The following is a 23,473-nucleotide window of genomic DNA, read 5'->3' on the forward strand; positions in this document are numbered from 1 at the left end:
TGGGGCAGATTAGCAGGGGGTTACAGTGGTGGGACAGAAGAGCAGGGTGGTTCAGTGGTGGGGCTGATGTACAGGGGGTTACAGTGGGGCAGATGTGCAGGGGGTTACAGTGGTGGGGCAGATGAGAAAGGGGGTACATTGGTGGGGCAGATGAGAAAGGGGGTATATTGGTGGGGCAGATGAGCAGGGTGGTACAGTGGTGGGGCAGATGAGCAGGGAGTTACAGTGGTGGGGCAGATGAGCAGGGTAGTACAGTTGTGGTGCAGTTGTGCAGGGGGGTTACGAAGTTGACCTTTTTTTGTTATAAAATCGGCACACTCAATTTCTTCGAAAACATTTTTCGGCATACTGTGCTCAAAAGGTTGCCTACCCCTGGTCTATTGCCTTCCTAGTCAATAGGTAAGCTTTCTGCAATATGCAAGCACTGGAAATTTTGTTTCCCATATTTGTAACATAAATTATATACACACCAGTTGTTTGAAATACACTTTTTTTCTAACATGTTGCTATTTTATCCCCATGTACTCTTATACTTAAACAGAAGTACTCTGCTGTGTCTCTCTGCAACATATCAACAGAAGTCCTTAAAGTCATCAACGCAACTGAGGAACTGATAGCAGGATCCACAGATACATGGGATTCCCCAGGAAATACTCTTGAACAGGGGACTTTTCCTGTAGTTGATGACCCTCTCAGACTAGATGAGCAGCTGACCAAACTGGAAGAAAATGTAAGAATTTTTAAAGTTACTTCAATATACTTTCCTGAAAACAATGCAGTGTAAAGTAATACATTGTGGTCTAAGTATTTACCTTCTCTAACAGTGAAAAAGTTGGCATATTGCTCCCCCTGAAGCTGATACTTATTTGTAAGTCTCTTATATAAATACAGGATCAATCCCTTTTAAAATATAATAAACTAAAAAATTAATGCATACCCAGAGGAGTCAGTTAGTAAAACAATTGTGGAATATTTGCTTCATTGATTGACAAGCTCAGCCATAACATGATCTTTCATTTCAAGTAGATCAAGTTGATCTCAAGTCCAAGCAGTCAGTAGGAAAAAGTAATATTTTACGGTGTGGCCAGAACAGGAATTTGAATTTAAAATGTATGTTTCCACTAGTTTTAGTGGGGAAGGATTAGAACTCCTGTTGCATTTTTACAGCTATTCCAGGCAAATGTACAAGTTTAGAAAAGTGATCTTAATACTTCAGATTTGGTAAGTGGTCCCTAACTTAACATAAGTTGAGAAGCACATCATTATAATAGAGTTAAAATGGTGAAACGATGAGTGTACCACTCTTGTTTTAGAAAAGTCCAGTAGATTCTTTATAATTCACATAATTACAGATTCATTTTTAACAATGGCAGAGAATTAACGCATGAGAATGGGATATTCATCCTGCAGAAATGTGTAATGCCCCGTACACACGATCAGGCTTTCCGACAACAAAACCTTGGAATTTTGTTCGAACGTTGTTGGCTCCAACTTGTCTTGCATACACACGGTCACACAAATGTTGGCCAACAATTACGAACGTAGTGATGTACAAGACGTATGGCGAGACGATAAAAAGGAAGTTTAATAGTCATGTGATATCTCCATTATGAACGCTAGTTTTACAAGACCGAGTGCTTCCGGCTTGCACTTGATTCCGAGCATGCGTGAACTTTTGTGCGACAGACTTGTGTACACACGATCGGAAAGTCTGACAACAAAAATTTGTTGGCAAGAAAATTTTAGAACCTGCTAGCCAACATTTGTTGGCGTAAATTCCATTAAAAATGTTCGATGGAGCATATACACGGTCGAACTTTCTGCCAACAAGCTCACATCCAACATTTGTTGTCGGAAAATCCGATCATGTGTACGGGGCATAAGTTTGGTATAAGAGAGACTGAGTAGGAGAAAGTTTAATATTTACCTGAAGGAGCCCTGAGGAAAGGGATCTATAGAGCCCCTTAAACACTTTGGCAGCCTGTTTGTGATTACCACTGGTGCAATTAATAAGGAAGTTACTGTTTTTTTTTTTTTTTTTTCCGGGAACAAGACAAGCGCTCTCACCTTTTACTATTTTATCCAATACCCTGACCCTGCAGACCCATCTGGGCCCAGCAGCCACAGAATGATTTTCTCAATGAGTGTCTCTCTCAATCCTGAGATCAGCTTCAAAATATGGAGTCCAGCCCTCACAGTCTCAGTTCAGCCGGTCACAGTCTCCTGACATCAGATCTGTTTGATGCAGTTCTTTATCTCTGTGCCAAACTTTCAGACCATGCTAGGATAAAAGATTTTACACAGTGTTCCACATTCACTCTCATGTAATCACTGTGCAATACTATTCTCCATTCCAATCTTCTTTATACCTATAGTATACAAGCCAATGACTATCTACTAGGTGGAAGGGCATTTTCTCCTCATACTTGACACATGTGCAAATTAAGTTAGCTAAATGACTGCTTAGCAAAACATTTGATCACATTTGAGAATTGGACTCTCGAGCAAGATGATACGATTCCTAAATATAGGCAGATTGTAATAGCTGAGCTCCATATCTAGTTGGGAGATTATATATTTTTTTTTTCTTTTTGTAGTTAGTCATAATTGCACTCAGGGAGAGCGATATCCTGGTGCCAGGACAGATTTTGGTAGCCCTCTAAGATATTTTTTTACAGAAATTATACTGTAGCATAATCTTTTCCCAAATCTTTCTCACTTATATATTGATCCTTGGAAGATCTGTGTCCTCAGCTGCTTTTTAGGTTCCTACAAGTTACTACACAGCACACAAGTGAAAACACTGACCTCTCTTAGATCCATGCATAATTTAATTGGTTCTTTGCTAAAGTCTAGTACACACTACTCGTTTTTTTTCTTTCAACCCAGCTGGTTGAATGAGAAAAAAAAACCTAACAGCTCAGAAGGAGCTGCTGTACTATCAGATGTTAGTACAGTGATCTCCCCTGCTGTGCTATTGTGTTCCGACAGAGGGACCGCTCCCCCCACCAGAACACTCCGGTCAGAGCTCCCAGCCATTGGCTGAGAGCGCTGATCGGGAGCCAATCAGCAGACCTTTTTTGGTCATGCTCCTTCGACAGAACCTGACCATTCGGACCGGCTGCAGTACACATGTCCGAATATTGGCCGGTTTCTATTGAACTGGCCAATGCTGCCTGACATTCGTGTGTACTGCTGCTAGATAATATTAATTATAAAAAAATATGAAAAAAATCCACTTCTGAATGCCAACAAAACCAGACCTGATGCCTGGATTTTCCAATCCAATTCTGTAATCATCCAAAGACAAAATAGGGTACTGTATATTATTCCTGGCTTAGCTTGTATCAGCTAGAGGATATATCAAACTACTGCAAATTTAAATAATAAAGTAAAAAAGCAGTAATTTGCACCCCCCTCCCCGCAGACTATATTAATGAAATAAAAAGCTATTATTACTTTCTAAATAAATATGATTAAAACATATTTAAAATATATGCAAACTTGCTAATACAGTTTTTGTTTAATTTCTTTTCCATTGTTTTGTATGTAATGGCAACTTTTCTGATTTACTTTTTTTCTGTTATCTTGTGTGATTTTGGTCCATCTTTATTATTTCTCATTTTCTAAAATAATAATCATCAGCATGATTTTTCACTTTAGAGTTAGATGTGGCTTAGGCTTTTATGACTGTCACACCTACTCCTAGCATTAGTGATCAGGCACTATAGCTGACTTCTGTGTTCTTCGCCTAGAGCAGCCTCTTTTCCCATAAGGAAAGAAGGCCAACTGGTACTCGGCTGCCCCCAGGTCTTATACACAATGCTATAGTGCTTGGCCACCTCGCTGGGGAGGGCATGAACTTAGCACAGCAAGCAAGTACTAGCAGTTGGCAGACAGGCAGAGAAGTCAGTGACAGTCTGCAGGGCAGGCTAAATTCTGAGCATAGTCAAAATCTGATCCAAGGCTTTCAATAGGGGAATCCAAACAAGCAGGCAGGGCTAAGATGAAGGTCAAAGCATGGGAACAAAGCAGGGAAACAGGGAGCTTAAAGCACATATTACATACACTATCACAAGACTGAAGGCTTGGCTGGCTTAAAACGGGTTTGGTCCCCACCCAGGGACTGGCTACATCACTCACCTTGCAGGTGGGCAGGCAGACATGGAGAATGCAGCTCAGCCAAAACCTGGGTGCTGGAATGAGACTAGCAGCTGTCATGGAACAGAAGCGTTAACGCGCTCCTGACAGTGACATAATTCAAGCTGTAAATGTGTCACATTTAACTGTAGATTTTGTTGCCAACATTGTTTTTGTCAGACTGATTTAACAGAAACTTTTTAGGTGCACATATACAATGAGTATCCAGATTTCTATATATCTAAATCTTATGCAGCGTACACACGGGCGGACTTTTTGACCGGACTGGTCCGACGGTCTATCTGAAGGACTTTCGGCGGACTTCCGACGGACTTTCCCAACGAACGGACATACCTACACATGATCACACCAAAGTCTGATGGATTCGTAGGTGATCACGTACGACCAGACTAAAATAAGGAAGTTGATAGCCAGTAGCCAATAACTGCCCTAGCGCCGGTTTTTGTCCGTCGGACTACTAGCATACAGACGAGCGGACTTTTCGACTGGACCCGAGTCCGTCGGAAAGATTTGAAACATGTTCCAAATCTAAAGTCCATCAGATTTTCGACCGAAAAAGTCCGCTGCAGGTCCGATGAAGTGCACATACGGTTGAATTGTCCGCCAGACTCGGTCCGTCGGACCAGTCCAGTTGAAAAGTCCGCTCGTGTGTACGCGGCATAAGGGTTATATTTTAATATCAATTTCTGATTTTTTTTTCCAGGTGGAATGAGGTTAGCAGTCATTTAAGAGTTAAAATTGTAAGCAAGCTTAGATTCATGGCTATAAACAGGGTAAATATATTTTATGTTAGATTTTTTTTTCCATGGCTGTTTGCTTCAAGTTGCCTTGAATGGGCGGCTTTTTTAGAGACAGATGTAAAAGAAGCTTTTTTAGTTCCAATCATACCTGGAATCTATATTTTTGTGACATCTAGTAATAGACCATAGTTCCTGTAGTAAAGATAATGAGATGGGCATGTGTCATCTGCCATGTCCTGCCACTTGGCTTGATACTTTTAGCTGTCTGAACATTCCTGCAGTTTGTGTCTCCTGGAGGGTATGTAGATTTATCCAGCATCTCTTCTGCATCTCTTCTGCTTAGTGAACATGTGTGCAAATACACGATAAGTTTAGGATCTTTGAATGTAAGATAGAACTTGTTACATCTAAGGTGTGTTTAGTGCATTAATAACCAGAGAGAACATTTCTAAGTATCATTAATATGATCCATAAGGTATACAATTTGCAAAATGTTATTTTGTTTTTTTGTTTTTTTCACGTTTTTCGGTTAGTATTAGCCACTTTACAGTATTCTTATCCTTTTGTGATTGAATGAGAATTCTAGATTTCACTACAGATGTAGAGGCAAAATTAAGTGGCTCTAATATTCAATCTGAGTTTTTTGTAAAAGCATTAGAAGAGAGGCTGCTAGTAGGAATCCATTTTAAAGATGATCAAGATAACTTAATGTCTTTGTGTCCTTATAACTTAATTTAGCCATTACTTTAAAAAAGGTGGTAACATATAACTTAATTTATACAGAGTTCCCAGCATAGTGAACATTAAGTTCTAGCTTGTGTTACCGTTTATCTAAGTAAGTTTACTGTATTCTAAAATAATTAACACAAGAATATTGTTGACTGAATTTTTGATGTATGTTAATTTCCTCTTGACTTACTGCTTGTACTATAAGTACTTGTAAAACAGTTTTGCCTTAATACCATCACATACTGTGTTTATATTTTTGCTATATTTATGTTAACTGTTAGAAAAATCCATGTATTTTTTAAAAAATATGTCTCTTTACAAAACTTGAGATATTGGAAACATACTTTAAATCTATTATTCTTCTATCAGTAATTTTTCATTTAGCTAGCCCTACACAAGAGCCTGAACATTTGTGTGTGAATGATCAAGTGCTTAGAAGAACACAGTTTCACCAAACATACACACTCACATAAAGCATAACATTACCATATGTATAAGCCAGGGGTCTCCAAACTTTTTAAACAAAGGGCCTTCTGACTTTAGGGGGGCCCGACTCTGGCTATTAAGGAGTAGATAATGCCGCAGGCTTGGTGGTCAGTGGGAGGAAAACAAAATAGCACCCTGTGGTCAGTAGGAGGAGGAATATTAGTGGGTGGCATAGTCCCCCTATCATTGATGTTAGTAGGAGAAGTGCCCTTTCGTTGGTGTCAATGGAAAAATAGTGCTCAATCATTGTCAGTGGGTGCAATAGTTCCCCATCATTGGTAGCAGTAGAAGGAATAGTGCCCCATTGTTATTGCCAGTGGGAGGAATATAGCCCCATCATTGGTGTCAGAGGAAGAAATTATGCCCCATCATTGGTGTCAGAGGGGGGAATAGTGACTTGTATCAGTTGAAGGAATAGCGTACCAAGGGCCAGATAAAGGGCCACATCCAGCCTGCTGGCTACAGTTTGGAGACCACTGGTCTAACCACTTATCTAATTGACCACTTATCTAATTGATAAACACATTTACAGCCCTGCTTCAATAAAGTTCAAAGTAAAAAAAAATAACATGTTGTAATTTCCGTATGATCAATATATTGATGCCACTAAGCGATGTTCTGAACTCCTTCTAATACTTGAGTTACATAAATAGAAAGCGTATTGACAAATTCTTCAAACGATGAAGAACATTTGCACGATGAGTAAATGATAACAAGTCGTGCATTCATTTTTACATTGGTGTACAGCAGGGATAGGCAAACTTCAAGAGATGGAGATCTACTTGAACAACACTGATGATGTCAAAGCTCCCCCCCCCCCCCAAAAAAAGTGCCCCCCCCCCAAAAAAAAAGACAGTAAGACCGTATTTTTTTGATATAATATTTTTACTCAGAACAAAAATAAATATTACATGAGAGTGCAAGGTTTTGCAGAGAAAGCAGGGTTCACCGGTGGATTATGCTCAGAATGCAGGGTTTAGGAGTGTTTTACACTCAGAATGCAGGGTCCATTAGTGTGTTGCATTCAGAATGCAGGGTTTAGGAGTGCGTTGCAGTCAGAATGCAGGGTTCAGGAGTGTGTTGCACGCAGAATGAAGGGTTCAGGAGTGCGTTGCACTCAGAATGCAGGGTCCATTAGTGTGTTGCACTCAGAATGCAGGGTTCAGGAGTGCGTTGCAGTCAGAATGCAGGGTTTCCATAGCAGAGACCGGGAGGCAGCACAGCTCTGGACAGATGTCAGGAGCTGGCAGAGTGACTTTTCATATTATCAAGCTGTTTATTAGCTGCTTAGTACCAGGGGTGGATCCAGAGTCTAGACTCGGGAGGGGCACTGCCAGAAAATATATTTTTTTTGGGTACATCTATCGGGGAAATGGCTGGTGTTGGCGCTTCAATCATCACTGCACCATTGTTGCTATGGTGTCAGGATGATTGAAGCGCATTATTACTATTATTACATTGTTATAAAAAATTAAATAGTTTAATTCACCATAATGCAGAATCAGTGGGAGCCTGATCACCAGATGCAGATTGTCACTTGCCATGTCACTTGCCATGTCGCCTGCCACATGTTGGAGATTGTCACTTGCCACGTTGCCTGTCACCAGATGCAGATTGTCACTTGCCATGTCGCCTGCCACATGTTGAGGATTGTCACTTGCCACGTCGCCTGCCACATGTTGAGGATTGTCACTTGCCACGTCGCCTGTCACCAGATGCAGATTGTCACTTGCCACGTCGCCTGCCACATGTTGCAGATTGTCACTTGCCACGTCGCCTGTCACCAGATGAAGATTGTCACTTGCCACGTCACCTGCCACATGTTGCGGATTGTCACTTGCCACGTCACCTGTCACCAGATGCAGATTGTCACTTGCCACGTCGCCTGTCACCAGATGCAGATTGTCACTTGCCACATCGCCTGTCACCAGATGCAGATTGTCACTTGCCTCTCACTTATGGAGCTGCCCGCCGGCTCTCTCACCCGCGGTGCCGCCTGCCGGCTCTCTCACCCGCGGATCTACCTGCTGGCTCTCTCACTCACCCACATTTCTCGAAGGGGGCAATTGCCCCGTTGCCCCCCCTGGATCCGCCCCTGCTTAGTACCACCCTGTATCCTAGCAACCAATCACCAGTGGTTTAACATAAAAAGTTATTTTTTCCGGCTCCTCCTCCTGTCCTCAGACCTGAGCTGTGCTTCCTCCTGGTCTCCGCTGTTCACTGATCACAGCGGCGGAGGAGGATGGAGGCGGAAGGAAGCGAGAGAGACCGGGACATAGATGACGTGGCGGAGGCATGGTGGAGGCTGGGAGTGGAGACAAGGACGTAGAAGGCGGGGGTCGGCGGCCCAGGAACCTGTTCGTGGTCCACCTATCACCTGCCTGCCATCGACAGGTGGACCGCGATCGGCGGATTGCCGACCCCCGATGTATAGTGTGCATGTGTATACAATATACATACTGCCTAGTATCATTTGTTTTAGGATTAATTCATATTCTACCATTATAAAAAGGCAGACAACAAAAAGAAAAACAGGGAAGTGCGCACCTTGCTCAGTTAAACCTTTAATGAATCAAAAATAAAAATCAACAATGGTCACACTCACATTCCATATGAAGCTTCATTCTGAGCAATCATCGTATTTAGTAAGACGGGACTGCATTCAAGGTGCTTCTAGTTGTATGGAAAATGTGAATGTAACCATTGTTGATTAGATTTTTTGATTTATTAAAGGTTGAACTGAGCAAGGTGTGCGCTTTCCTGTTTTTCTCCCCCCCCCCCCTTTTCCTTCTATCCAGGGCATCCTTTGCACGGTATAATCAGAGACAGGCGAAGAAGACTTTGCCTTAGTTCTTATCGAAGACTTATGACTATTTTTTTTTTTTTATTGATCTATTATTTTTTTCTTTATTTGTTTACTCTGTTGGTGACCTTGTTTTTATCTGGCATGTAGTACTGATAGTGTTACTTTCTATCCATTATAAAAAGCCATGTTATCTTGTATTTTTAATCCATACTTTGCCACATTTTAGCATGCTTCTTAGTGGGCTGAAATTCAACAAAACATGAAAACTCAGCAAAATGCAGAACAGAGTCTACTCAATAAGAATTACAATGTAACAATGTTATAATTGCTACATTATAAATACTCTGGTTAAGGCCCCTTTCACACTTGTGTGACTTGTCCTGTGACTTAGGACTGCAAAGTCGCATGACGAGTCGTACCCAATGATTTTCAATGAGTACCATTCATATCTGTGCGATTGTCAGTCGCATCAACTTCAAAGGAGTCCCTGTACTACTTTGGTCCGACTTTTATGTGAGTTGAGTTCCATGGACCTCAAGCTTACAAAAGCTTTACCTGAAATTGTGGCAAAATCACACGACTTTCAAGTCACTTGAGTGTGAAAGGGGCCTTATTCATAGGGGTAACTATAAAATGCATATGACATCCGTTTAAAGTCATTTTGCATGTAGATCCTTTGCTTTGGAATAGAAAAATGCTTTTAGTGTTTTTATAAACTATACACATTAGAGAATACAATGTGTGTGTTTTATCTACAGCAATGTTTCTCAACTCTAGTCCTCAAGAACCTCTTACAGGTCATGTTTTCAGGCTTTCCATTATTTTGCACAGGTGATTTGATCAGTTTCGCTGCCTTAGTAATTACCACAGCTGTTTCATCTGAGGGAAATCCTGAAAACTTGACCTGTTGGTACTTGAGGACTGGAGTTGAGAAACATTGATCTACAGGAACACTTACTATTTAAACTCTAAAGCTGGGTATATGCATATTGAAATTCTTCTGGTCTCAGTATAAGGGTACTCTTGTCTGTTCAACAGAATCTGGTCTAACGACCGACTTCTGTCGAATGGTCTTCCTGGAAAATCAGCATTCGATCAGCACTTGAAACTAAGGATGAGCTCAGGCGTATTCACAACACCACGTGCCCGCGCCCACCAGGAAGCTTACACTGTGCAGCGCTAATCACAGGCAGTGAGACATTTCCCGATCTACGCAGTGTAAGCTTCCTGGCGGGCGCGGCCACGTGGAGTTGCGAACACGCCTGAGCTCCACCTTACTTGAAACCAATGGCTGCATTCCTGATATGTGTATTGTGACAGGGGAAGAGTCCCCGCTGTCAGAATACAACAGAGCAGTGGGGGAGATCCCTGCATCCACACTGCTTATGTGGATGCAGAGATCTGTGCGTTTCAACCAGTGGGTTGAATGAAGCAATACTCTGCATGTACTGTATATCCTGCTTAACAAATTAAAGAGAGTCTCCTTTTCACATGTTTTTAAGTTTTTAAATGCCCCTCTCTCCCGCATTCTCAACCTGTGGCCAGCTGTTGCAGAACTACAAGTCCCATCATGCCTCTGCCTTTGGGAGTCATGTTTGCAGTCATGCTTGCTTTGGGAGCCTTGCAATGCCTCATGAGACTTGTAGTTTTCTTTGAAGTTTTGAAGGACAGATCTTAAAAAATATCTTGCCACTAAAATACTTAATAAAGCACATGATTTAGACCTCCACCATCTAGAGCTGAAAAAGATTAACCTCCACGTGTTTTTCAGTATGTGCTTCACTGATGATCATAGTCATGGAGCAGTGACGAAGTGGTAAACCACTAATGCTTAGAATTCAGCTAAGTGTGTGTGGCTTCTTTGGATTATTATAAATTTGCAACAGTGGTTTGCTATGCACTGGTTATTCTCATACTTTCTCAGGAGGATGCATGAAATGAGATAACATCTGTAAGCCCCTTTAGACAAGGAAACTGGATGTGATAAGCATTGATAAATGGTCTATTTGGAAACTGATGAAACTAGTATTTTCCATTACATTGTATATTTGATTTGTAAAGGGATAGACATACCAGTTCCAAATGATAGTAATAGTGACCCCCAGTATTGCCGTAAATGGCCACAAAAAGCTCCCCTTCATTGTTGGTCAGAGGTAGTAATGCTAAACTCCCCCAACATTGGTGGTCAGTGGCAGACTTAGGCTGTAATAAGAATTTGTTCCCCTCTCCCTTTACCACAATTGGTGGTCAGTGGTATAATTAGGCTGTAATAATAACTTCCCCACGGCATTGGTGGTCAATTGCAAGCTTAGACCATAGGTAACCCCCCCCCCTCATCCACCAACATTGTTGGGCATGACCATGGTTATAAAAAAAAAAAATCCTCCACCAACATTTGTCAGAGATGATGTACCTGATAAAATGATGTTATACAGAGTTTTAATGTATTATACAAGTTATAAGCTTACCAGCATTTGATGCATCTATCCCGAATTGTACCTCTTGGATTTTTCTTCTGTTTAAGAAGCAAGTGGATATTTGAAAATATTTGTGTGGACTTGCACTTAAAGTGGTTCTAAAGTCAGTGCTACGTATCCCCCAAAACCTGTTAGAGGGTGGCTATGTTCATTCTTCTTGGTCCCACTGTATGTAGGAATGTAGCCACCCTCTCTTGCTTGCTCCTGAGATGGACTGAGGACAGTGAGCCGGAAGTTTGGCCCTACCCCCCCCCCCCCCCTGGCACATTCACAGAGCGCAGCGTAATTCGTGCATGCACAGTAGTAAACTGGCAGTGAAGCAGCAAGGCTTCACTACTGGTTTCCCTTAGCTAAGATGGTAGCACCAGCACTCAAGAATCAGCTCGGGTGAGGATACCGCTGGATGCCTGGACAGGTAAGTGCCTTAATAGTAAGTCTGCAGCTACAGTATTTTTGGAGGGGGGGCGGAACTCCGCTTTAAGTAGTGATGTGTATGGGTGTGTAATAAGACCTTTGTAATGAGGGTCAATCCATAGGGTGAGTGTATGCCCAAAAGGGAATTTGGTGGAGGTGTATGCTATCATGCATTTCGTTCTCACCGAATTGAAATGTCTAAGTGGACTTGTACATGATTGGTGGATTGTATCACAACTTAATTTGCATGAAAGACTGTTATATGGTGATGGATCATAATTATACACATGCTTATATGTAGCACCATTTTGATTTATGTCTACTTGGGTTGAGTTGTTTTCATTTGATTGTTGTTTTTTGGTATTTGAATCAGCACTTTTTCACGTTTTTGCTTGCAGCTTTAGTTTAATTTACAACTTGTGCATAGAGTCAAATTTTTCACACAGTATAAAAATATTGTTCAGTGTCACTTTAAGACTGGCATGCAATTTGAGAAAAATATATTCAAAAATTTGGGTGCATCTGCATCAATGCAGAACTGACTCCTCTGGTAAAATCCTCAGTGGATGCTCATATAATATGGACAGTGGACAGTTCAGGTTGTACAACTCTGTACTTTGGTAGCCAGATTTGCTTACAGTTTTTGTGGAGGTGCTGTATATTGCTAATAATGTACAGTATAATGTTTACCCACCTCAGCCCCGGAAGAATTTACCACCTTCCTGACCAGAGCACTTTTTGTGATTTGGCACTGCGTCGCTCTAACTGACAATTGCGCGGTCGTGCATAGTTGTACCCAAACAAAATTGACGTCCATTTTTTCCCACAAATAGAGCTTTCTTTTGGTGGTATTTGATCACCTCTGCGGTTTTTATATTTTGCACTATAAACAAAAAAAAGCGACAATTTTGGAAAAAAAAAATGCATTATTTTGTACATTTTGCTATAATAAATATCCCCATTTTTTTTTAAAAAAAAGCAATTTTTTTCTCAGTTTAGGCTGATGTGTATTCTTCTACATATTTTTGGTAAAAAAAATTGCAATAAGTGTATATTGATTGGTTTGCGCAAAAGTTATAGCGTCTACAAAATAGGGGATAGATTTATAGCATTTTTATCATTATTTTTTTTTTACTAGTAATGGCGGTGATCTGCAATTTCTATTGTGACTGCGACATTATGGCAGACACAGAGGACAATTCTGACACATTTTTGGGACCATTGGCATTAAAACAGCGATCAATGCTATAAAAATGCATTGATTACCCTAAAAATGTCACTGGCAGTGAAGGGGTTAATACTAGGGTGCGATCGAGAGGTTAACTGTGTTCCCTGGAAGGTGATTCTAACTTAAGGGGGAGGGGACTGACTAGAGGAAGTGACGGATCGTGGTTCCCAGCTAATAGGAACAGACGATCTGTCACTCTTGTCAGAACAGAACAGGGAAGTGTGTGTTTACACACACTCGTCCCTGTTCTGTGTCTCCTGGTCATGATCACTCGTGGCTGGCGGTCATCGCGACCGTCGGCCACGAGCATCGGCACCCCCGCTGTGCGGTGGCGCGTGCGCGCTAGCTATCCCGACCCCGCGAGCCGACGTATAGCTACGACGGCTCGCGCAGGGGAGCCAAACTGCCGCACTATAACTGCGGCGGTTGGTCGAGAAGCGGTTAAAGCGGGGGTCCACCTATCTATCATTTTTTTTTTTTGGAGTTCATTTACAAACTTTTCTTCTCATGATTATCTACTCACATGTTCTGTGTAATAAGTCCGCCTGTGTCCGATTTCATTGTAAAGAATAACTTATAAAATTCACTGAAGGCGGTTTCCATCTTCATTGTGGGCATTTGAAGCCCACAAGCATGTATTTCCTGGATGCGGTGAATGCTGTGCTCCTAGCATTCACCGAGATGTTGTGATGATGCTGTTGCACAATGCATGCTGGGAAGCCTGAGACTAGCTCCCAGGGGACTGTGGGAGGTCTGGGAGAGGCTAGAAACACGCCTACTCCCATGGGAGGAAAACCAGGAAGTGCTTAGAAGATTAGAAAAAAAAAGATAATTACGGCGATTTAAATTTTTTTTCACAGCATGTCAGCATCTAGGCAAGGAAGAGAATGCATAGAGATAATGTTCAAAATTTGGGTGGAACCCCGCTTTAAAGTGTATGTAAACTCTATTATTTATTCCACTTTGCTCTGTTAAATATAAAGTTGAAAGGGTTTGTTATATATGTTCTGTATACCATTTCTGCAATATCTTTTGATCCTGGCGAAAAACTAGTGAGCGAACAACTTCCTGTGCTGTGATCACTTAGCATTTTCCAAGCTCTCTCTGGGGGGAGATTTACTAAAACCGGTGCACACAGAATCTTAGGCAGCTGTGCATAGTAACCAATCAGCTTCCTGGTTTTATTGTTAAAGCGTAATTGAACAAGCTGAAAATAGAAGCTGATTGGCTACCCTGCACCGCTGCACCAGATTCTGAGTGAACCAGTTTTAGTAAATCTACCCCTTTGTGAACTAAGGACCCCCCTTCCATGTTACAGAGATGAGCATAGAGGAAGATGTTCTATGTTCCTAACATACTTCCTGTCCTAGAGTAACAGCGCTGCTTCTTTATAGATAGTGACTGAGCGTTGCCCCATAGGAGAAGTGTATTACTGGCAGAATACCCAGGTAAATATAGAGTTATAAAAACACTAATGCATCCAGCACATCTAAAATCAAATGTTTGTTCAGGGGTTTATATATACTGTAATTTTAAGAGGTACATGCAGTATTACCAGATCTAATATTATATGGTTATCCAGTAAAATATCTTATTCTCTGCAAGGTTTCTGGATGTAAAAAAGGTGTAAGAATGACTAAGCAAGCGTAAAAAACCCCTTGCTATCTCAAGTTACACAATCAAGAGTACACATATACCATACAAGGTGAAGTGTCATGAAAAGAATATTTTCAAAGCAATCAATATCTTAATTCCTTCTTCAGACAGCACATTACATTTAAAACTAAGTTAAGTATATTAAAACATCAAACCCCCTCTAATAATATTTTCAGATAAATGGTATATGTGGAAATATCATAATATTTTTTAAGTACTATAATATAATATACATTATACTATATTATGTACTTTTATAATATGTTGGAAGTACTTTCTGCAGCTCATTCCTGATACATACTGGTAAGTGATACTTCAGCTATAATAGAAGACTGAAGCTTTCTATAGTCTGCTGCACTGAACTGGATCTCTCTTGGGAAAAAAAAGCTATGGTTATAAATGTGCGGTTCCCAGGAGAGGTAAATATATATAATATTGTACATTTGAAGGATGTAATTTAAGACAAGGTAAGAGATTTCACTTAAATGCAAATATTGCCATATTTATTATAGTTAAATAAGTACTTTGCAATACCTTAAGCGAAAACAGACAGTAGGTTAGTCCCCAGGTTTGCAAGCACAAAATTATTGATCAACCAAACTCTATTTGATTTATTGATTGCAGGTGTATCTCACAGCTGGCACTGTGTATGGGTTGGAAGGACAGCTGGATGAGATCGAGGACTCTGCACGCAAAATCAACAGTGTGACTACAGAAATTGAACTTGCTGATCTGGAGGATCAAGTGGCAACAGCAGCTGCCCAGGTTCATCATGCTGAGCGTCAGGTAATTTATTTTGCATATAGATACAGCATAAAATAGCATTCATGAAAACATATACTAGTACTTTGGCAAATAACACTTTGTAGGCATAGTCAATAAGATTGAAAAAAGACCACAGTCCACCAAGTTCCACTTCTCATAATACCTGCTGCTAGACCCAATGGAAGGCAAAACAAAAAGCCCAGGGCAACTGAGGCTGTATGCCCTTGTTATATAGACTATTTCAGTATCTTAGAATCCAAGATATTTATATTAGTATCCATGGAATCCATCCAGGATTAGGAATATTGGTGCATGCACAGCTATATTACATTTGCCATTGACAGGTCTGAAGAGACTGTGTCTATCTTATCAATTCTTATATAAAGTTTAGTATTACTTAAATTGGATATTGGGGCATAACTATAATTAAACAAACAATTAAACAAATCCCTAAATCAATGCTGTAACAATTGGCTCTACAATTAACACAAGACAAATACAGTATGTTTGATTTTGGAAATTTGGAGAATGTAATTGGATTGAAATACTAATGAGTGGCAGTTCTTGAGGCAATGTATTCCACTTTGTTGCAGTTTTATGTAGTGGTGAAGAATGGTGAGATATTGGTATTTTTTTCATTTTAGCACACTGCTGTTACCTTTTGATTCTGGCATTGTAGTTCAAGGAAGGTATACTATCGAAAGGTTGAAGGGAGTCCGAGGCCTTAGTTTAGGGGTAAGGTTCCTGCTGGGGTCAGCAGTTTGGAAGTTCACTTGAAGTGTTGTGGTGAATGTACTATGCAAGATCAGGGTTAAAGGTTATATTTTAAGCATTTCTGAACTCTTTACAAGCTTACCTAGCTGAGCTGCCGGTCCAGTATTTACGTTTGCCCTCCCCTCCCCCTTGCTTAACCATTTCTAGAAAGTTTTTTTAAAAACCTGTAAGCGAAATAATGTTAAATAGTGTTCTCATCTTTCCCCTTGTTTCCTTCCATGGTTCTTAGGGAAAGATCTGGGGAATGCTGAGTATTTCAAATCCTTCTGAGAAGACTCTCCCAGCACTGTGCTGCAGGATCCTCAAACCCTCTCCCAAGATTTGGATTACTCAGCATTCCCCGGGATCTCACCAAAGGACAATGTCACCCCCTACCCCACAGAAGCAAGAGAAAAGATTACTCTAATATCTTTATTCCCCCTACAGGTATCTTTCTACTTGCATTTCAGCAAGTGGTGTACAAATATCACCAGTGGACTAGATGCAAGGTCCACTTTAAAAGCTGGGCATACTTGTAACAATTCACATTTTAACTGCTCTTAAGTGCTAGAAATTGCAAACATTGAAAGTAATTGGCAGAAGCTGTGTGGTCTAGCGCCCAAAATTTCTATTGACCACCAGAATATGGTCAAATGTGAAGTCAAAACTGGGCATCTGTTGATTGAACTGAAATGGAAACAAAATGGGGAAATACTGTAACTACACAATCTTTTTGAAAGTGATTAGATTTTTCTCACTGCGTTAGGAGTAACTGCAATTCCCTCTCTTTGTGGTAGATCAAAACCACCATTTTATTTCTTTGTTTGCTTTGCAGTTTTGACACCGAAAAAAAAAACAATTGATCACATGTTAGGGTAATTAAGCGTTCAGGATAAGTTTCAGGGTCAGGTTAAGGGTTCAATGTAGGCATTAAGTTTAAAGGTAAGAAAGGAGGTTAAGAGTTTGCTGTACAGGCTAGGTAAAACTTGCTTGTAACAATACTGTAAATGTAGAGCTTAATATTAAACTCTTAAAGCCTTTTCAGAATGTCATTTTGAATAGGCTCCAAAAAAAAACAACATGCACTAATGTACAGAGCACCAGACCAAAGGATAAAAATATTTAAATGAATTTAATAGTTTGTACTGAGAAACAGCCAGCATGTTTCAGGGGTCCGAAAAAAAATAAAAACCTGGAGTGAACTCAAAGGACTTTCCTGTGTGAATCTATGTAGGGAAGCTAATTGCTGGTAGAGGAGAGTAAGTCAGTGATTTTTCCTTCAACCAGAAGGTTGAACAAAAAAAGCTGACCCACTTCCCCCATCTACACATTTGAGGGGGATGGGGGAATCCTTCCCTCTGAGCGATTGTATCTTGACAGTGGGGCTGTAGCCTACAGTGCTGATCGAGTAGGGAACATCCAACAGAGCGGTTGTACAGAAGTCGATCAGTACATTGACTTTTGTACAACCACAGTGCCTATACATGGATCAAAATTCAGCTGGTTCCTGCTGAACGCGCCAAATTTCAATCCATATATGACCAGCTTTACTGGCAAACAGTTATGTGCATGTTTTTTTTTTTTTTTTTTACAGATAACCTGCTGGGGTACCCATTGGAGGATAGCCTTGTCTGTTATGAGCAACCTAGCTTGAGTCAGTGGGCTCTCAGAATGTTTTTGTCCTCTAACTACTTTGTACAAACACACATCAAAGTCCCAGCACCTCTTGGATGCTTTTTTTCTATTTTGCATGGGCTGTAAGAGCACAGCAATGCAGGTTTAAAGGACCTGCACAATTTCCCCAAAGCAGGGCATCACAGCACAGAGTGGTTTACATTTGTGCATTGTGATGTGCTAAAATGCTTGTGAATTATATTGGGATGGCTAGGTGTGTTGGAGTTGCATTCAGTATAAATCGAGCTGCAGTGCTCCACACTTGGATAGAGGTGTTGTGGTAACGTTACCATACTGCAACGCACAGATGTGAACTGAGGCTAATACCGCTGTAGTATTTTGCATGGGTCTTGTAGTTCTCATACATTAATCTGTAATATTTGCTTAGATTTCAGATATTGAAAGTAGAATATCAGCTCTCAGTGTAGCTGGATTAAATGTTGCTCCATGTGTGCGGCTGACAAGGAGAAGTGAACAGACAAATACTAATCAGGTATAAGTGGTATTCCTTTAAGTGTGCAATGTGTTCCATAGATGTACAGTATGTTACTTGTTTCACTATATTGTAATGTAACAGGTACATCATATGATAATCTGATATGTCCACAGTAGCAACAAGAACCATAGATAAACCCCTAAAACCTTGCTTCTGAATGAAATGTGGCTGGGTGTGAAGAATCATGGAGCTGTGCTACCCTTTGGGATAATCCACCTGGGATTAGCACACACAGAATTAATGAAATGAAGTGAAGAACATTATAAGGTGCTATGTGAACCCATTCACAGAATACAAAGCCGTCTGTGAATGGGCAGAAAAGGGTAGGGACAGGCAGAGCTGCTGTGTAGAGAAGACAGTGTATCGCCTGCCAGAGCCCTTGGAGTATGTACTCTCAGAGATACCATAAAAACTGTCAGGTAAATAAAAGAAGTAGGTCCAGGAGGTGGCATGCACTTTGTCAGACTTAACCCCTAGTATGCCTGCACATTACAAAGTGCCTGAATTCCTGGAGTTTGACTTTAAAGAAAAACATTATGAATATGTAAAAGTGTGTGGTATAAGTGTAATAAGTATGTCACACTTGCCTGTGTGGCATGCTTCATTAGATTTGCTGCCTTGAAAACTTGGCTTTTCTTGCTATGCTCTTAAAAAAGCCCACGATGTTCCAATCTCTGTGCTCTGCATTGTTACAACTAAAGTATTATAAAGTCTTCAAAGCAGCAACCCTAATAAATGACCCCACATTGATTAATGTAACTTACACTTTACAATTACCCCCACAAATGTCAGTGACCTTGAATTCTTCATTTACACATGAAACATAGCTGTGTGCATTTGTTTAACATACAGTGGGGTTTGTGGAAATGGTCTAAATAGGAACACGATTTCTTAGTCTATAGTACAGGGAGTTCAGTCTTTAACCATGGGATATACGCAGCTACCTTTTGGCGGTTAGACAATGGTATATAACCCCTCCCACTCCCAGAATGGCTCAGTTTTTTTGCTAATGTCCTTGGGTGATGGACCTCTTCTCTCTACTGAGAGAAGCTTACCTATTTTCTTATTAAGTTTTAAGTTTAAGTTTTTTCTTTAAGATTATTCTTTTATTAGGATTCCTGGCTGCACCATAGCAACTGTGACTTCTTCTGCAGTTTCCGGATTGGTTGACTCCTTACCTGACCTATGGATACCCATACCTAGATCCTGCTTGGATGAAGATGCAGGCCAATTTTGCTTCAGGCACTGGAACCTGTGTGGGTGCTCACCTTGGTACTTGATGCATCATGTTGAGTTAGCCGCAGGGTGCTACACAGGACCAGGGCCGTGGTCTGCTATGGCAGAGCCCTTTTCCTGACAATCCTCTTGGGGGTATTCCCACTGTGGTGAGCAAAACCAGCATGTAATCTCATCCCTTGTATTCTGTGCAGATGGTAAATATATAGTAAGTGCAGGACTTGTGCCCTTTAAATCTGGCATGGGATGCCCCTTTACTGAGCATTATTGCACCATTTTTCACGCCAACTCTGGTGGTGTTTCTTTTCTCGGCAAATAGCAGCAATCCAAGGCTGCTTCCACAGTACAACACTGACTACCTGGGTGCAGCAGCCTACAGTGCCTGGCACAGGCTAGCTCAGGCTCAGCACATGGCTCTGGGAATGGTGAGGGGGGTGCTAGTTTATTCCACAGGGTTCTAACTATCATTATCTAAACTTTTTGTTTAGATAGTCGCCCCCAGTCTGATTCCCTGCCGTTCTCTGGGCATTCTGGGTCCTTCCACCGCTCTTCCTTCCTCCTACATATCTAGGGAGGAATTTTCTGCTGCAATGTCATGGGCAGAATTGCCTCTTACAGAAGCTGTAAAGCTGTAGATAACAGGGCTTGGCTTCAGACCTGTTGCCTGAGAAAAAAAGGCAGCTTAAGGAGATACCCACTTGTTGCTGAAGCTCCTTTTTTTGCCAGTGTCCAATCAACTAAAAGTAGCTGCATATACAGTAACCCATATCTGCTGACCAACCACTTACTAATTACTACTGTCTGGTATCCCAATGGCAGGATAGCTGCAAGTGTGCAAAACCCCATCTATATTGGTACCGGGTCAAATGACCAACTGCTGAGAGTGCTTTTAATGAAATTTGTGCTAGGAATGATACAAAGGCTGCAACTACTGGTCTATTTCTAAAAAAAAAAACATAGTTGCCTGGCTTGTTCTGGTCACAGTACTTTTTGTCACTGATCCAGAGCAAGCATGCAATTAATGAAGTTAGAGTAATTTAGCCCTACTCATGTGCATGCGTATTACAGATTAGTAACTAAAAGTATTAGGATGAGCATGACAGCCAGGTATTTTCAAACAATGAGTTCAGCAATGCCAGCCTAGCTATTTTCCAAATACAGATTTTCTTTGAAGAGTGCCATTTTTCAGTACTAGGCCCTCATACTGATAGGCAGCAAGATATTCAGTACCTCTGGTGCTTCGGGAGATATATCAGGAATAGTGTTTCCTTTTTTCAAGGTTTCCACCCATTGCCATTTTAAATAGTAAATGCTGTTGTTTTAGGTGTTAGGATAATTTTCTAAATATGTATAAGATTCTGTTGTGAGCAGTGAAAGAATTTTTAATCTTATTTATATCTTATTATTATTTCTTATTTGCTTCAGCAGATTCAAACAATAGACACTTCAAGGCAGCAACGGCGAAAACTACCAGCAACTCCTCTGCATGGTAATGCAATGCACAACATGACAATAATGTCATTTAATAGAACCTTATTGAAAGCCCTACACCATTAACTGGGCAACATTTTATTTATGCTAGTAAAATATTGGGGTCAATGCTTACATTTTTTGCATTAAAATAACTCATGCGGTATTTATCTCAAAAGCAGTCCCCCTCATGCCGAATGACATCTCTGTGTCCCTGCCGCTAAAGAAAACAAAGGGGTGGGGTCATCCGGGTGATATTATTGACTAAATATGGACTGGCCATATTTGGTCAATTACATTATTGACCAGAGATGGACATGCCCTTATTTGGTCAATAATATCACTCTGGTGACCCTGCCCCTTTGTTCACTTTAGCTAAAGAGACCTGGAGAAGTCACAAAATGTGTTTCTTTTTGCATGGAGGTCCCTCTTCAAACCAGACCTGAAGGATCTAGTACAAATTATGGGGGAACTCCCAAACTGTCCTTTGTCTGCTGCAAACAGAAGGTTTTTTACCTTCATGCATAGAATACATGAAGGTAAAAAAACCTTGTGCCATTACAACCACTTTAACAACATTATTTTGGTGAATTGACTTGTAATATTGCATTTTTTGTGATATTTACTGAAGGTAATTACCGCAAATGCAGTATTTAATTGTAGTGAATTGACATTTCAGAAATTGCATGCAATGTTTTGTATAAAACACAAATATTGCATGCGATAAGCACTAGTGAATTGACTCCATAGTAATCGAACACCATCTTCTGAAGCATTCAGGATCTGGAGATTACTAGCAGGGCATTTTTTTTTTTTTACAATAAACTTGTAAGCAAGAGTATGAAGTGGTTTTATTATACTGGATTTTTGCTGTAGAAGGGAGTGTCTAGAAAGCCCCTGTATTGAGAAATGATTTCACAGCTTGTCCCCCTGTAAGTGTCTAACATTCAGTTCTGTTACTAAACTTCCTGGTCACAGCTCACCAATCAGGGTTGCCAACCGCCAGTAAATTTACTGACAGTTTGTAAAAATCAATGATTTTTTTTTTACAACTGCCAGTAAATATCAGGGGCTGATAATTTCATGCTGTGTTGACATTTTAAGTGTAAATCAAGCAAATTATTTTGTTATAGGTATTGTCAGTGCTTCCATATCATGTTTATACTGTTCAAATATTCACTGTGTTCATTTTCAGTAGGAGTTCTGTAATTTCTCAGGTTTCTAGTAAAAAATGTGCTCCGCCAGTAAATTTTCCATGTTTTGTCAGTAAAAAATGCTGCGGGAGGTTGGCAACCCTGTCACTAATCTACTTGGAATAACTACCACTTATGCATTGGACAAATACTAGTTAAAAGTGAAATTACATTATAGTGTATTTTCATTGAACATTTATTCTCATTAAGACCCCTTTCACACTGGGGCGTTTTTCAGGCGCTTTAGCGTTAAAAAATCCCATTGTGAAAGCCCGAGCCCTTTCACACTGCCAGCGCCCGAAAAACGTTGGTAAAGCGCCGCTTAGGACCCTTTTCACACTGGGGCGTTTTTCAGGCATTTTTCGGGCGCTGGCAGTGTGAAAGGGCTCGGGCCATCGGCGCACCCAGCCAAGTGGCAAAAACACGAACGTGCTCCAAAGAAGCTGCTTGCAGGACTTTTTTTGACGCCCTGCCAGCGCAGCGCCCCAGTGTGAAAGCACTCGGGCTTTCACATTGGGATTGCAGATGAGGCTTCTTTCAGGCGCTTTACAGGCGCTTTTTTTAATGCAAAAGCGCCTGAAAAACGCCCCAGTGTGAAAGGGGTCTTAGTAATGTAAAGTTTCGCTTGAAAGATAACTTTGCCCTATATTGCTCAATTATTTATTATGCTCAGCTTTCTAGAGGACCTAGTAGATATCTATATTTCACTACAGTCATTTATGATAATCGCTGACAGAGCCAGATTAAGATTATTAAAGGTGCTAGGTAACAACTCTGAGTTCCTCTACCCCTTACCTCTGGACAGATCTGTTATAAGCGTATACTGGCTCCAGTCAGTCAGTGATTTGTAGCTAATTTTTAGCTAGTGATTAAATCCAATCCAGAATAAAAATTAGAATTCCCTTATTAATCAGACTAGACAATGTTGATCCTAATTGGTTGCTATGGGTTGGTGCATTTAGGAATTGCACAGATTGCCTCAGTGTAAGGATGTAGTGCACACGTTTTCACACATGCATTGACAGACCAAAAAAAGCACCTACCTTTTTTTTCTTAGTGCACTGCAAGAAACTGAGAGCCAGGTGGGTTTGTTTTGGCCTTGTGCTTTGGGGCACTCCTGACAATGAATGACAATGCACAATGCACATTCATTGGTAGTGAATACCATGCATTAACACTTACAAACACA

General features: G+C 40.7%; 1 protein-coding gene across 5 annotated transcripts in view; it reads left to right on the forward strand.

Annotated features, from left to right (window-relative positions):
- MYRIP (myosin VIIA and Rab interacting protein) overlaps positions 1-23,473 on the forward strand; it is a 722,788-nt gene that overhangs the window by 685,565 nt on the left and 13,750 nt on the right. For 3 of the 5 annotated variants that reach the window (XM_073630373.1, XM_073630375.1, XM_073630376.1), the window contains 4 exons: positions 542-730; positions 15,322-15,483; positions 18,278-18,382; positions 21,047-21,110. In XM_073630373.1, coding sequence (XP_073486474.1) covers positions 542-730; positions 15,322-15,483; positions 18,278-18,382; positions 21,047-21,110 — 520 coding nt within the window. The remainder of the gene's footprint in view (positions 1-541; positions 731-15,321; positions 15,484-18,277; positions 18,383-21,046; positions 21,111-23,473) is intronic. The other 2 variants (XM_073630374.1, XM_073630377.1) reach the window with 1 other exon arrangement.

This window comes from Aquarana catesbeiana, linkage group LG05 (genome assembly GCF_042186555.1).
Source record: "Aquarana catesbeiana isolate 2022-GZ linkage group LG05, ASM4218655v1, whole genome shotgun sequence".
Lineage (NCBI taxonomy): Eukaryota > Metazoa > Chordata > Amphibia > Anura > Ranidae > Aquarana > Aquarana catesbeiana.